The 15,511-nt window shown below is 37.7% G+C and overlaps 1 protein-coding gene across 2 annotated transcripts in view; it reads left to right on the top strand.

Moving 5' to 3' along the window:
• The window catches only part of PHKB (phosphorylase kinase, beta), a 206,318-nt gene that overhangs the window by 177,810 nt on the left and 12,997 nt on the right, over positions 1 to 15,511 (top strand). For both annotated transcript variants that reach the window (XM_006887813.1, XM_006887814.1), the window contains exon 27: positions 12,422 to 12,556. In XM_006887813.1, the coding sequence (XP_006887875.1) occupies positions 12,422 to 12,556 (135 nt within the window). The remainder of the gene's footprint in view (positions 1 to 12,421; positions 12,557 to 15,511) is intronic.

The raw sequence follows: 15,511 nt of genomic DNA, 5'->3' as shown, positions 1-15,511 counted from the left end.
TTCCGCGCTGCCGGGCCTTATGATTGTTTCTTTCCAAGCTTTGGAGGTATTCCAATTATAAGACCTAATTCATACTCTGATTTGTTCAGTCTCTATTTTCTCTAATACTTTTCACCTCTAAACTTTTGCTTCATATGTGGATGCAGATACAGAAATAAGTCTTTCATGTGAATTGTTTCTGAATGAATTTTTATTCTCTGTACCCAAATAAGGTATTGATAATCCTTTATTATTACAGACTCAGGCATTTCTCTGAGACAGACTGAGAAGTGTAGGTTATAATTCTTCCCAAGCACGGCCTTTGTAATAAATATTCCAGTTGGGAGAAGATCGCTAAGTAGAAGTCATCCTTGCAGCTTTCTGAAAAAAGCCTTCAGAGTAAAGGTTAACAGTTTCTCAAGATTTTACAGTGCCCTGCTTTTCAGTCTCCAGGAGATTTTCCTTTATTGTTTATTCAGCATTTTAGACTGATGTGTATCCTCTTTAAAAATCCAGTGTATTCTCTGTTTTTGCATTTACATGTGACCTGAAACTTCTTTCTCTTCATGGAAAGAATATATAATTAATTTATTCTAAAACCAGTTTTCTTCCTATTTATAAATCTGATATTCTATAGATTCAGTGCTTTCTATGAGAAATAATATAATACTCTTTTCCCTTGATCTGTGTATCACCCAAAAGAATAGAAGCAGTATGGCAACATGTGACTTAATACCATGAAATTATCTCATTTTAAGAAAATTATTTAAAGAATTGATTATTCTCTATCCTGAAACGCATGGTAGATTGTGACATTATATTACTATTGATATCTATCTTATGTAGATATCACAGTTTGATAATAGTACCAGCTTCTATGCAGCTAGATGTGTCCAATACACCTGAAAGTTGGCCAGTGAAGAAGGATGACAGATGAAGAATGTGGTTTGAAATATGGTATTGGACAAGAATATGGAATATCCCATGGACTGCCAGAAAACAAACAGGTCTATCTTGGAGGAAGTGAAGTGAGGGTGTCCTTCGAGTCAAGGCTGGTGAAACAAAGCATCGCATACTTTGTTATGTTATCAGGAGGGACCAGATAGAAAAAGACGTGATGCTGTGAAAGATGTGGAGTCAGAGAAAGAGAGCCAGCTCTTCAAGTAGGTGAATTGACGCAATGGGTTCGAGCATATCAGTGGCCATGAAGGTGGCACAGGATAGGGCAAGGTTCGGGGCTGTTGTTCATAGGGCTGCTGTCATAGTCAAGTCAGTGACACCTAACAACAATAGAAACAGGGATATGTTAAGTTGGGGAGAAATCCTTAAGAAATTCATAGCGTTAAAAGCAGGAATTTGATCTTCTATTACATCCTGCCCATGTCTGTATGTTATTGTCGTGTACCATTTGAGTCAGAACTCATAGCTGACCTTTTGGCAGGTTTTCAGAGGCAGTGAATTGCGTGGTATGAGATAGTCTTTCTCCCAAGAAGCAGCTGATGGATTCAAACTGCATGTCTTTGGACTATCAGCACAACTTTTTACCACTAGACCACCAGAGCTCATTGAAAATGCTCAATAAATAATTACCTGAATGTTTACTGTTGCTTAGGCCTAGTGAATTGTCTTAAGCCTCACTGACATTCAGTTAATTCTGACCAAAGACAGCCCTGTGGGCTTATGCACAGAATTGTGTCTGTAGGTTTTTCAATGACTGTGATCTCTTCCAAGTAAATTAGAGCCCTTTTCTTCTGACATTCTTCCAGGTAGATTTGAACCACCAAGTTTTATCTTTGTCTTCTGCAGGTTCTGTGCTACCAAAGGACTCCTTACTAATGACAGGGGAATTTAGGAACATAAAGGACAGTGTGCCTCTTTACTTGTTGTTCAGTGTCGTTGAATCTACTATGACTCATAGAAACCCTCTGAACAACAGATCTGAACCTTGTCCTATCCTGTACCTTCCTCATCCTTTCTGATATACTCAAGCCAGTTGCTGCAGCCACTGTTGTTACATTTGGTCAGTTGAGGTCCCCTGTCTTGTATTTGAAGGCGTTCTGGTGACTTGGTCTGTAGGGAATTGTGTGGCCAATCCAGATTTCACCTCTTCTCTGGCAGTTTGCATCTGCCAGTGACTCCGTCGGAGAAGATGGGCCATCTCCTCCTCCCTCCAGTTTACAGCCTCGGAGACCCATTGGAGGGTCAGCCAGGAGTCGCTTCTGACTCAACCGCAGTGAGTTTACTGTTCCGGCTTTTGGAGTTTTTATTAACTTGTGTTTGAGACCCACTTATTTTTAGGAGATTCTCTACTTTATGATGCATTATCCCAAAAACTTCTACTCCCCAAACACATACATTTGTTGTTTTCTGCCTGTTAGTTTTCAAAACTTAGATTGATCCCTGAAATTTTAAAGTTTCCTTAAAGTGAGCAAATGATACCTTTATAGATCCTTGACTATAAAGTATCTTAATGAACTGTTGAACTTGTTGCAGTTTCTGTTATAGTGATTAATTGAAAAAAAAAATCAGGAAGGAGGTTATAAAATACATTCTTTTTTAAAAAAACAAACTTGCTACTAGGACAATAAAGAGTTACCAACTTATTCTCATCCCGTTTTTTACTAATTTTTGCCATTTCAGTATGTGATTGATTGTTAAGCTGTATTTTTCCCAGCGTGTGTCCTGAAATGCCAGCGTTAACTGGATGGACGTAGAGCATTTTTCCCTTATTCACGAACATAGCTCGGAGATTTCCTGTATCATGTGTTCTTTTTTACCTTCATTTGAGTATTTCTTCCTGAGGTTTGTGTTTTTTTAACTTATTTAGATCACCCACTGCCTCATTTGCTTTGAACACCGTCTTTTTCTTTTTTCCCCCAAGGTTAATCCTGTCAGTGCAATTTCTCCCTTTTATAGCTCTCAGGCACTCCAGTGAACAAAATTAACCTGCTCACAGGAATGGTATTCTAGCCTGATAATGATTTGATTTGCTGTCTCATTATTGATTTGTGCTCCGGTTTTCACGTTGAAATAGATCAAGTTCTTGACAGGCCCATTACTGTAAAGACCTCCAATCAACTGCTTTCTGCCCCACGCCTGTCAGTCAGGCTTTCGTGGGAGATAACCCTGCGGATATATGTTATCAGTCCTTTTTCATCTCTGCTTTTCAAACTGCCAGAACATCCTCTGTAAGCAATTATGATCCAGGCATGCCGTGTCCTCTGATGCCTGTAGCTGCAACTGTGGCTCACACATCTGGTGCTTAACGAAGGCCACTGGTGTCACAGTCACTGGACGGTAACTTAGCTTGTGCAATAAAAGAAAAAGAGGAGATAATTGCAGCTCTGAGTTCATTAGCATGGTTCTGATATTCATTCACAGGTCTTTGCTTTTGACATTTAATACCAGGTCTGGAGATGAAATAATAGAATTCTTCACCTCTTATGTTATTATTGATATCAAGGGTAGAATGAGCGAACCATTGTTTTCTTGTTATAAAATAAGAAGTCCAATTTTCCTTATCAAATTCCACCCTCTTTGTGTTAATATGAATCAAATAGAAATTCTTCTTGCACCTTTCCGTCTCCTGTTACAGGTACTGCTGTCATATCCCCTATCACAGGGCTTACTGAAGTGCTTGTACAATCAGTAGTTTATGCTTGAACATAGAATTTAACAGCAAACTTAGCAAATCCTTATTATCTTGGAAGAGCCCCAGAATTTCTTGCTGTGTATCAGTGCTGTTGTTTATGATACTCTTTAGAAAATGTTGGCCATTCTGGTTTACCAATGATGTCAGATTTCTGTTTATCTGCAATTTCTTATTTCATTTTTCTTTCCTTAATTGAGGCCTGTTGGAAAGAAACCTGCTAGTACACACAATAGTTTACCAACTTCACACCAAGAAGATTTTTTAGAAGGATAAGCTTATTCTCAGTATGATACGAGAGCACCAGTTTACCTCTTTAGACTTTGCCAGCAGTTCTGAGGAACGCATTGTCCTGAAATCAAACCTTTGTATATATTAAGGTTGAATAGGAAAATCTATCATGTCTTCATTTACTCATTGACCAGTAGAGCATATCCCTATTTGTTTTTGTCATGTTACTGTATACCATCAAATTGGAGCCTCCTCACAGCTGACCCTCCAACAGGTTTTCAGAGACAGTGACTCTCACAGGAGAGGAATGCCTATCTTTATCCAGTGTAGCAGCTGGTGGATTTGAACCACAATCCTTTGGATTGGCAGCACAATTCCTTACCACCTTGGTTCTTTAGACAAACTGAATTTTTAAAGATCTGGTGTGAAAAAAATGTATACAAACTTTGTAAGGAAATCAGTATAAAATTTAAAAAAAATTTAAAAAGATCTGATCCAAAGATGACCTTCCCTGTCTCTGTGTTCTACATTGGCTTTCCTGCCCTACACCCTCTTGTTGTTAGGGGCTATCAGGTTGACTCCCTGTGGGCAACAGAATGGAGCAGAGCACTGCCCTGAGCAGTCCTCAAGATCTCTGCTGTCCTCAAGTGCAGCCACTGCATCACTCTGTTTTATCAAAAGCCATGATGTCCTCCTCCAGGGACTGGACCCTCTTGGTTGCAGACCCAAAATATGAGAGACGAAGTCTCACCATCCTTGCTTCTAAGGATCACTCTGGCTCTGCTGCTTCCGAGATGGATTTGTTCTTTTGGCAATCCATGGTATATTTGGTATTCTTCCCCACGCATTCAGAGGCATCCATTCTTCTTCCACATCCCTTACTCACTATCCAACTTTCTTAATGCCAGTAAAGCCAGGGATAATACCCACCTCAGCCGTTAAATGCTTTTATGCAAGATTTGCCAGGTTGAGTTTTGTGATACTGTCAGAGAGAATGAGAGTAGAAAGTTGAATTTTCACATTAAAAAATATTATTACTCTTTGTTATTTATAGTCTTAAAAATAGAAAATGTCTTTCATTGTTTTAACTTGCTTCTCTGTCATTTCCAGTGAGTCAGAACTGACTCAGAACTGACCCTACTGCAGGTTTTCAGAGGTTTCCCATCTTTCTGACAGACAGCAGGGGGTGGATTCAAATCTCCAAACCTTGGGCTAGCAGAACAGCTCCTCACCCTCTCGGCCACTTGATGTTACTCACGTAGGAATTCACTTTCTCTAAATTTTGAGAATTATTTCAGTAGTTTATCCCTACAGCTATTTTACTATTTTTTACCTTTACACTCTTTTGAAGAATTCCAAGGTAAAATGTTATTTTGGCAAGTGTTTATTTGCTAATAAATACATGAGTTTTAAGAATCTGACAGATAATTTATGAATAAGCTGTAGCCCTTTATGCTCAAACGCATAAAAAGCAACTGTCTTTGGTGGATAGTGAGTACAATGTTTTGTATAATTTGCACACAAACTGGTGAAATTTAGTAAATAATTGGAAAGAAAGCTGGGCAGGGGGTGAGTCAGACATTTTCTATCTCCAGCTGTCTGTATATAGTATTAAAGGCTTTCAAAGAGGTATGTAGGAGATGTTACTTTTAATGACTCAAGATATTTTAAGTAACGATTTTAAACAGTTAAGACTTTTATAAGTAAAATGTTGCTAATTTTACAAGATGCCTCCTGAAGTTAATTGCTTAAAAGTAACTCCAGTTCTAATTAAATATGTATATTACTTTTCTCCAACATAAATATGAGTGAGACTTAAAATAACATGAGTTGACTAACACGTTTTATGACCCTTTATAATTCAAAACCCCCTTTACATATACTGTGTAATTTCTTTCTCAAATTAATTCTATTAAATGAGCTGAACAGCTAATCGTAATGTTCTCATTTAAAATATAACTTACACCATAGAGCACAGCTGCTCAATAACAGGATTGTCATTCAAGAATGTCTTTATTAGCTTTTGGCTTTACTTCTTACTATGAAATTGTTTTTAAGTATAATAATGGGATAATAAATTGCTAAATGTCCATTATTTAAATGGCTTTTTATTTAGCTTTTTATTTCCTGTTAATATAAAGCAAATCCCCAACATTTTGAATTTCACTTGTGTTTATGTATATCTGTAAAAAAAGGATTTTAAAAAACACAAAGTTTTTTAGCAAATAAAATTATCAGTAATGCCTTAATATAATTTAATACCTTATATTTGCTCAAGTTCCTCTAATTATCCCCAAAGTGACTGTTTAATGTTCATCTGGTTAGGCAAAATCTGAAGATCGACAGATGACATCATTTGTTCTCTTTTTAAGTAATTTTTAACTTATGATAGTACCTCCTACCTCTACTTTGCTTGTTGAAAAAACCCCTAAACCCAAGTAGCTGGATTTTTAAATTCAGTATTTCTTTAACTGCTACTAAGCTGCTTCAAAGGAATGCTAGATGCAGAATAACCTAAAAAACAAAACAAAACAGAAAAACAACTAAACCAAAAGACAACTTAAAATATGATGGGTTTTTTAATTTAAGGAAGTCTGCAATTTATAACTCTAAATATCACCCAGAATAAATATACCTTCATAATTCTAATTCTTCAATACAATTTTGCTTAAATGCAGTTAATAAGAATGAGAACCTTAAAAACTTAGTATTGGACCAAAAAAAAAAAATAGAAGCAGTCCAATTTTTCTTTAGCTGATTGTCGTGTACCATTGAGATGGAACTGACCCATCACTGACCCTCCAGCAGGCATTCAGAGGTGGTAAATTGCATGGGAGGAGATTGCCTGTCTTTCTCCTGCAGAGAAGCTGGTGGATTTGAACTGTGTACGTTTGCATTGACAATGCAATTCCCTACCACTAAGTTACCAGACTCCTTAGCTGATTATAGAATTAATAAACTGGAAAATTTCTGCTATATAATCTTTTGCACTTAATAGAACATTTCCTTGTTTGTAAGTACTCATTTTTATTATTCTTACCAATGAATACATAGTAAATATTTATCATATAGTACCTATAGTAATCATCAAGCTGCACTGAAGACACTGGCATAAAAAATGATGCCCCAGGAATAGATGGAATATTGATTGACATGTTTCATGTAACAGATGCAACTAGTCTAACAGGAAATTTGGAGGACAGGTATGTGGTAGACTGGAAGAGATCCATAGTTATTCCCATTCTCAAAAAAATGTGATCCAACTGAATGTGTAAATTATTAAACAGTACCATCAATATCACATGCAAGCAAAATATTGCTGATGATCATCCAAAAAGGGCTGGAAACTGCCAATTTCCTGAGTTCAAGCAGGATTCACAAAAGGCCACCAGGGGTATCGTTGCTGACGTCAGATGGATCCTGGTTGAAGGCAGAGAATGAATACCAGAAGAATGTCTATCTGTGTTATGTTGACTATACAAAGGCATTTTGATTCTGTGGATCACAAGCAGCCATGGCTAACATTGAGAAAAACTGGAATCCCAGAACACTTAATTGTGCTTATATGCAATCTATACCTAGACCAAGAAACTGTTCTCTGAATGGAACAAGGGAACACTGCATGGTTTAAAATCAGGAAGGGTCTGTCCACCTTCCTATAGTGAATATTTAGGGAGATGGGGGTGGGGGGGAGAAGGGGTGTAAGTTGTCTCGGCAGAGGGTGGTGAAATTGTAAACACTCAAAGAGCAAAGACCTGTGTCTTGTGTATAATTTAACCCAGCAAGTAGGGATAGACACCTGACTGATAACATTGCTGCCTCAACTGGAAGAACAAAACTTTTAATTCTTTTTTAAAAACTATTCTTTACACTGAAAGACAATAATGTCGTGTTGTGAGGATGAGTTAGTTTTTTGCTAATCTTTCGTTTTTTAAAAACCCCATAAAACAAAAAACTAAACCTTAATCTGATTGATTATATATTTTTTCCATCTGTGTACTTGCAGTAATAGCCTTGTAGGTTATAAGGAAATATATTAAGAGAAAGATTCTGATATATCTAGGTGTGGTGGCTTTGCCACCTTCAATATTTGATGCTATACCTAACCTTTTTGTTGGTCTTAGCCACAGGTCTTCCATTTGGGAATTAGAGGGTATGCATGGTCAAGAACGTATGCTTTCCAGATGATGAGCTGTACAGTCTATTACTCAGTAATTGTAAGATAAAACATATGAGTTGTCCATGAAAAAGAAATTGTGTGGCTTTTTCTAATAGTGCATAGAGCTTTGATTCCCTAAGGCACGGTATTATTTCCAAGGTTGCCTTCAGTTTTCATAACTAGTTTATCTGAATTTTTCTTCATAATATAGCATATGAATGAAATGAGATGAAATTGGCAGAATGCTCCTTTAAAGCTTCACAAGTTAAAAAAGAAAATTAAGTACATATAATTCTACTTGGTTCTTTTGAAACTTATTTGTTAAAATATTTTCTTCACTCCGCCAGTATAATTAAGTTATAAGTAATTGTGCCCCTTTATTTCAAACCTAGCCCTCTGTCTCCTCATAATATGAGGGAACAACTTCAAACTAAAGGAATTATACCTCGAACTATTCCTGGGGAAAGACATTTGCATTACAGCCCATTTCTGGAAATGAATTATTTATATTCTGTGTGCTTCTTTGCAGAGATCTAACATATAAATATATTTATTTACTTATAGTATATATATGTATTTACTTACCGTGTGTGTGTGTATATTTACTTACAGTTTATATATTTTCTATTTTGGCAGCTAGTTGTATATCGTTTTCTACTGTCTTAGTTACCTTGTGCTGCTATAACAGAACTATTATAAGAGAATCATTTTAACAAATAAATGCATACTCTCATGTTTTGAAAGGCTAGGATTCTGAATTCCAGGCACTAGTTCTAGAGGAAGCTTTCTCTGTTTGTTGCCTCAAAGATGCTTATCACGTTTTTAATTCAGTGTCTCTGGTCTTGACATAGAAATCCCATGTGGGTATCTCCACACATCTTGACATAAATGTTCCTGGGTTTAAAGGTTCTTAAGACAAGGACCCTGGGTCCAACACAAGTACTCTGATCCTGGCTCTATTCCTTATTGATAATCCCTATTCATATTTTTTCTTCAGTGTTTCTTATTCATTGTCCAGCTCTCATATACATATAAAGGAGTGGAAGAAACTTTGACTTGGGCTAGGCACACCTTGGTCATCAAAGTGATATCTTTGATTTTTAACATTTTTTTAAAAAATAAGTATTAGTGTCCTCATTGTACAGCTAGGAAAAGCTTGTCCATACAGCTCTGTGGACCAAATGCTAAAAAGGTCTTTTGCAGTGAATTCACCCAGTACATTCTCTGATTTCCTGAGAGTGCCCAAAGGTGTTACTTTTGGATCCAAGTGCAATTAAATCCCTGACATTGTTGGTATTTTTCTGTTTATCATTATGTTTATTGTCAATCCAGTTAAGAGTATTTTTGTTTACTTTACGTTGAAGCACAATCCATGCTGAAGATCTTTGGTATTTGATCTTCATCAGTAAGTCTTCAAGTTCTCATTGTTTTCAGCAAGCAAGTTTGTATTATCTGCCTAATGTTGGTTAATGAGTCTTCCTCCGATCTTGGTACTGAGGTATATATAGTCCAGCCTCTCGGATTATTTGTTCAACGTATAGATTGAATAAGTGTGGTGAAAGGATACAACCATAATACAAAACTTTGCTAGTTTTAAACTATGCAGAGTCACTTTGTTCGGCTTTTTTTTTTTTTTTACTTTTTAAAATAACAGTAAAATTTATTGAGCTATATCTTAGTACAGATGCTGGGGCTTGTCTGTGGTACTTTTGATGTATAAGAGATGTACAAAGCCCAGACATTCTGCCAGTTCTTCTTTAGCAGTGAAACCAGAAAGCTGTTGTAAACAAGTTCATCATCTGTCATCTTCACATGGCCAGCAGGCTCTGCCAGACACAAGACCTTTTTCATTTGGATTTTGATGGTGGACTTCACCTCACGTACCATGTTCTCATTGTGGCTAAGCACAGAAAGGAGCTAGCTTGCCAGATTTATTCAGGCCTGGACCCTGGATTCTTTGGCTCTACCTGATGAGGGACTCAGAGGGCAAAAAAAGACATCATCATTCTTGGCCAGCTTTTGACCAGTGTCTTATTTTTGTTGTGTTTCTTCAGCACTTTGATGTCCATGTGGGGGACATCCAAAACTTTGGCTTCATCACAGTGCCTGAGAATATGTGCAGAGAACTTGGGGTACGAGGTGAGCTTGAGTCTGACAGTCCCCAAGAAGCATTTGTTCTTTTGTGAGTCATAGTTCTTCAAACTGATCTGCAGCTCCACCATTTCCAAAAACTTTGTGTTTGCACTGGTTCCCACACAGGACTTCCTGCTTCTCCTCTTAGAGGGTGTCATAAGAGACTTTGCTGCCGCAGTACCTTAGTCCTCAGACTGACAGCATTACTCCTCAGTTATTTGGAGAGGTCCCTGACTGTAGACTTTCCCAATGCAATATGTCTTCTGATTCCCTGACTGCTGGTATCAAGGCTGTTAATTGTATCCAGGTAAGATGAAGTTGTTGGCAGTTTCAGTGTTTTCTCTTTCCATCATGATACTGCCTATCAGTGCAGTTGTGTCTGTATACAGGTCCTACATGAGAACATTTAAGTGCTCGGTGATTTCCATTCTTCACAGTGTCATCCATAATTTTGTATGGTCTTATCTCCATAGCCAAATATCTTTACAAAAGACACCGATGACCCTCTTTCTGGTACTCTCTACTTTGCACCAAGATCCACTAACATCAGCAGTTATACCCTCCTTCCACGTCCTCTTCTGAGTCTGTTAGGTACTTAAAAAATCTTCCACCCTCTACTCATTACCCAATTCTAAAACCACTTTCATGTTTTAGATATCTATTAGAACAGTACCCTATGCCTGGTACCAAAACCTGTCATAGTGAGATAGCACTGCTATAAACAGATAGACCAAACATAGATGATTTTAAGAAACTTTTATTTTCTCACCATGTGTTATGTTTTTGTAGTGTTATAGACTCAAATATGACTCACAGCAACTCTGTGAACACAGATCTGAACCCTGTCCTAGGCTGTGCCATCCTCATCACTGACAGACTTGAGCCCATTGCTGTAGACACTGTGTCAGTTCATCTGAGGGTCTTCCTCTCTTTCACGGATTCTCCACCTTTCCAAAGCCTGATATCCCTTTCCAGGAAAAAGCCCTTCCTAACAGTATGCCCAAAGTACGTGAAATAAAGCTTTACCATCCTTGTCTTTGAAAAACAGATTGCACCTTCTCTAAGACATATCTATTTGTTCTCTTGTCAGTGCATGGGATGTTCAGTCCTCTTCTCTAACACTACAACTCCCAGGCATCAATTCTTCTGTCATCAGTCCAAGTTTAAGGTGCTAGCTCTAGGGACTACTTCCTAAAACGGTTCCGCTTCAACCATTTTTTTGGTTTGTTTTTGTTTAATGACTGTATTCTTTCCATCTCCTTTTGATGCTTCTTGTAATACTCAGCATATTGGCCATAGAATCCTTCAGTATTGTGACTTGAGGCTCTCCCCTCTGCCCTTTCCGCTTAACAAATGCCAAGTGTGTTACTCTTTTTTGGTTTTCTAACTGCAGCTTTTTTCAGATTTCCTTATACTACTTGATCATCTCAAGCTGCCCTTTAAAATCTCCTGTTCTGCTTTCATATTTCATAATTTCTGCTTTTTGCTTTAGCTTCTTGACTTTGAAGAGCAAGTTTCAGAGTCTCTTTTGACGTTAATTTTGGTATTGTTTTTCCTTCTTGTCTGTTTAATGACCTCTTGCTTACCTTATGCGTGACATCCTTGATAAAATCCCACAACTCATCTGGAATTTGATCAGTGGTTTTCAATGCATCAAATCTATCCCTGAAATGGTTTTAAAGTTCAACTGGGATAAACCCCTGGTTGTATTTTGGCTCTCATGGACTTGTTTCCATTTTCTTTAGCTTCAGTTTTAATTTATATATGAACAATTGACAGTCTGTTCCACAGTCTTCACCCAACTTTTGTTTAACTGCTGAAACCGCTGAGTATATGGTCAGGAGAGACCAGTCCTTGGAAAAAGATGGCATGCTAGGTACAGTCGAAGGTCAGTGAAAGAGAGGAAGACCCTTAAGGAAACGTATTTTGACACAGTGAGTGCAATATGGTGGAGATCATGAGGCTGGCCCAAGGTAGGAAAAGGTTTTGATCTCTTCTTCATTGGATCTCTGTGAATAATCGTCCACAAGAACAACGAGCTCCAGACAACGACACTCATATTCTCTCTCTCTGCTCACATTTTAGTAGAAAGGTCCTGGTCTCCTTTACGTATTGGTGGCCTCCATTTGTCTTGGCCTCAATCTTCCCTCATTTCTAAGAGATTCTTAGCACTCCCCTTTAATTGGATCAGTGATGTTAAGGGACTTAGCAAGAAGCAAAAGGTGATTTCATTTTGAGCTATATTGACTCAGACTTCTGATTTGTTTCAGGTGGATCATTCATGCTATGAAGTATGAGCTACAGATCCGTGGTGGAGACATGCCAGCATTAGACCTCTATCAGCTGTCACCTAGTGAAGTTAAACAGCTCCTCTTAGATATTCTCCAGCCTCAACAGAATGGAAGGTAATATTGTTATCTCTAGGAGACTCTGGATTTCAAGTAACAGCATCTTTTTCTTTTTTCGTTTGATAAAGATGTAAAATTAATTAGTGAGATATTATGACACAGAAGAGTATCAGCGGCCACTCTAGTAGATAGGTAATACTAGAAGATATTATTAGAATATCTGTCTTTGCTTGTAGTTTTGTGTTGATTTGGATTTTTTGTACTTTTCAGGTATAGTTAATTTTTTTCCTTTTTATTATTTGTGAAGAATATTGCCACCTGAGTGTAGCATATATTGTCTCTTAACCTGTTTAATATGTACCATTTTCCAACATTTTGGTATTAAAGGTTAATGTTAGGTGCTGTCAAATTTGAATTAACTAATTAATAGCTGACCCTCGAGTGGGTTTTCAGAGACTATAAGTTGCATAGGAGACAATTGCCCATCTTTCTTTCACACATCAGATAGTGCATTCAGAATGTCTGCTTTGGGGTTGACAGTGCAACTCCTTACCCACTAGGCCACCAGAGCTCCAGTGTTATTTAAGTATGCTGCATATGACATTTTCTTCCTAAATAAACCATACACATCTTCAGGGCCAAACCACTGATTAGACATAATTGAGGTGAACCTTAAAATAGGAGCAAAAGGAATATGTATGTAATCAGCATAGACATTTTTTAATATAATTTTTAGGCAAATATTTATTGTGCTCAATTTATGTGCTTGCCATTTCCCAAGCCATCATAGCAATGACTAGGGAAAAAGTCTTCTCCAAAAGTAGAAAAAAATGGGAAGCTATCCCTGAACTTAAATAGGAATATTCACCACTGTAAAAATGTCAGTTATAAATGGAATGCACTTCCAGTAAAATCTCAAGAACCTCTTTTATGGAGTAAGACAAGAGGATACTAAATTCATGTGGGAAAACAAACATGCAATAGCCAGAAAAATGAAAAGATGGACTTGCTTAACAAGTATAGGGAGCTCTGATGGCTTTAGTGGTAAGGACCTACACTGCCAATGTAGGTGTGTGGTTTGAATCCACCAGCTGTTCCACAAGAGAAAGATGGGCAGTCTCCTCTTGTGTGATTTTTGTTGTTGTTAGATACCATCAAGTCTAATACAACTCATAGCAATCCTATGAACAACAGATGTAAACCGGATACTATCCTGTGCCAGCCTCATCATCTCTGACACACTTGAGTCCATTGCTGGTGTCACAGTGTCAGTTTGTGTCATTTAAACCCTCCTTCTCCTTTGCTGACTCTCCACTTTTCGTTCCATGACATCCCTTTCCAAGGAATAGCTTCTTTTAGCAACGTGTCCAAAATATGTGAGATGAAGTTCCCTCATCCTTCCCTTCAAGGAGCACTCTGGTTGCACCTTTCCTCCAATACTTATCTATTTGTTCTTTTGACTATCCATAGGATACTTAGTAGTCTTCTCCAGCACCACAACTCAAAGGTATCAATTATTCTTCTGTCATCCTTAGTCATTGTCCAGCTCTCACATTCATAGCAAGTGATTGAGGAAACCATCGCCTGAATCAGGCGCACCTTAGTCATCAAAATGATATCACTGCTCCTCAGTAATTTGGAGAAGTCCCTGAAAGCTGACTTAGCCAATACAATACATTTTCTGATCTCTTATCTGCTGGTACCAAGGGTGTTGATTGTGGATACTAATAAGATGAAATAGTTGACAATTTCAGTCTTTTTCTCGATCTATAATGATATGTGATTTACTGCCTTTGAAAACCTGCTGAAGGGTCAGCTGTAGATCAATTCCAACTTGATGGTATACAACAGTAACAACAGAACACTCTATAATTAAAACATTGTGGTGCATGAATTGACAAAAATACTGGTGGAACAGAATCAGAAGCTTAAAAATAGACCTTTGGGTGTGTGGAAATGTGGTATATGACCAAAATGCCATTCCAATCCATTGAGTCAAGATTTTAAAACATTTAGTGCTGCCACAACTGAGTAGCCATTTAGGAAAAAACATAAAGTAAGGCCTATGCTTTACATCACATGTTATTGTTGTTTTGTAGTATCATCGAGTCATAACCAACCCACAACTGACCCTTTGGTGGGTTTCCAGAGGCAGTTAATCACATGGGAGGAGATTGCCCATCCTCCTGCAGAGCAGCTGGTGGCCTCAAACCTCGTGCCTTCAGGATTGCAGTGCAGCTTCTTGCCACTGGGCCACCAGAGCTCCCTTTACATCATATACAAGAATAAATTCCAAATAGGTTGAAAATCTAAATGTAAAAGAGAAACCAACCAAACAAATCCTTAAAAAAAAAAAGAGTAAATTCTTTTTAAACTCTGGTGAGTGTGCAGAAAGCTTTTTAACTCAAAATTCAGAAGAAATAAAATCTTGATAAGCTGATCTAAAAAGAAAAATTTAGAAGATCCTGGTTAAAAATACATGTTGCTGCTGTGTTATGTGCCGTCCAGCCAGAACTCACTCAGAGTTGACCAGCTTGGATTTTCAGAGGCTGTAATCACACAGGAGGGAATTGCCCATGTTTCTCCCAAGGAGCAGGTGTTGGATTCGAATTACCTGTCTTTAGGTTGCCAGCATAGATCCTTACTCTCTAGACCAGCAGAGTTCCCTTTAAAATATAGCAATGAAGGATTTTTTCTTTTACTTTTCAAAGAGAAGAGCGAACTGGGGGAAGGGGTGAGCAGGGAGAAAAATGCAATAATGAATGAATGGAAATCCCAAATCTCTGTAAACGATATTTGTTCCTATCCCAAAGAAAGGTGACCCAACAGAATGTGGAAACTACAGAACAATCTCACTGATTTCACATGCAAGCAACATTACTGAAGATTATCCAAAAACTACTGGAACAGCACATCAACAGAGAACTACTAGAAGTCCAGGCTGGGCTTAGAAGGGGTCGTGGTACTAGAGATATTGTAGCTGATGTTAGATGGATCTTGGCTGAAAGCAGG

This window comes from Elephantulus edwardii, unplaced genomic scaffold, assembly GCF_000299155.1.
Source record: "Elephantulus edwardii isolate Elephantulus edwardi_28Jun2011 unplaced genomic scaffold, EleEdw1.0 scaffold00062, whole genome shotgun sequence".
NCBI lineage: Eukaryota > Metazoa > Chordata > Mammalia > Macroscelidea > Macroscelididae > Elephantulus > Elephantulus edwardii.
The sequence above is the reverse complement of the archived record's forward strand: the minus strand, read 5'-3'. Positions and strand labels throughout refer to the sequence as shown.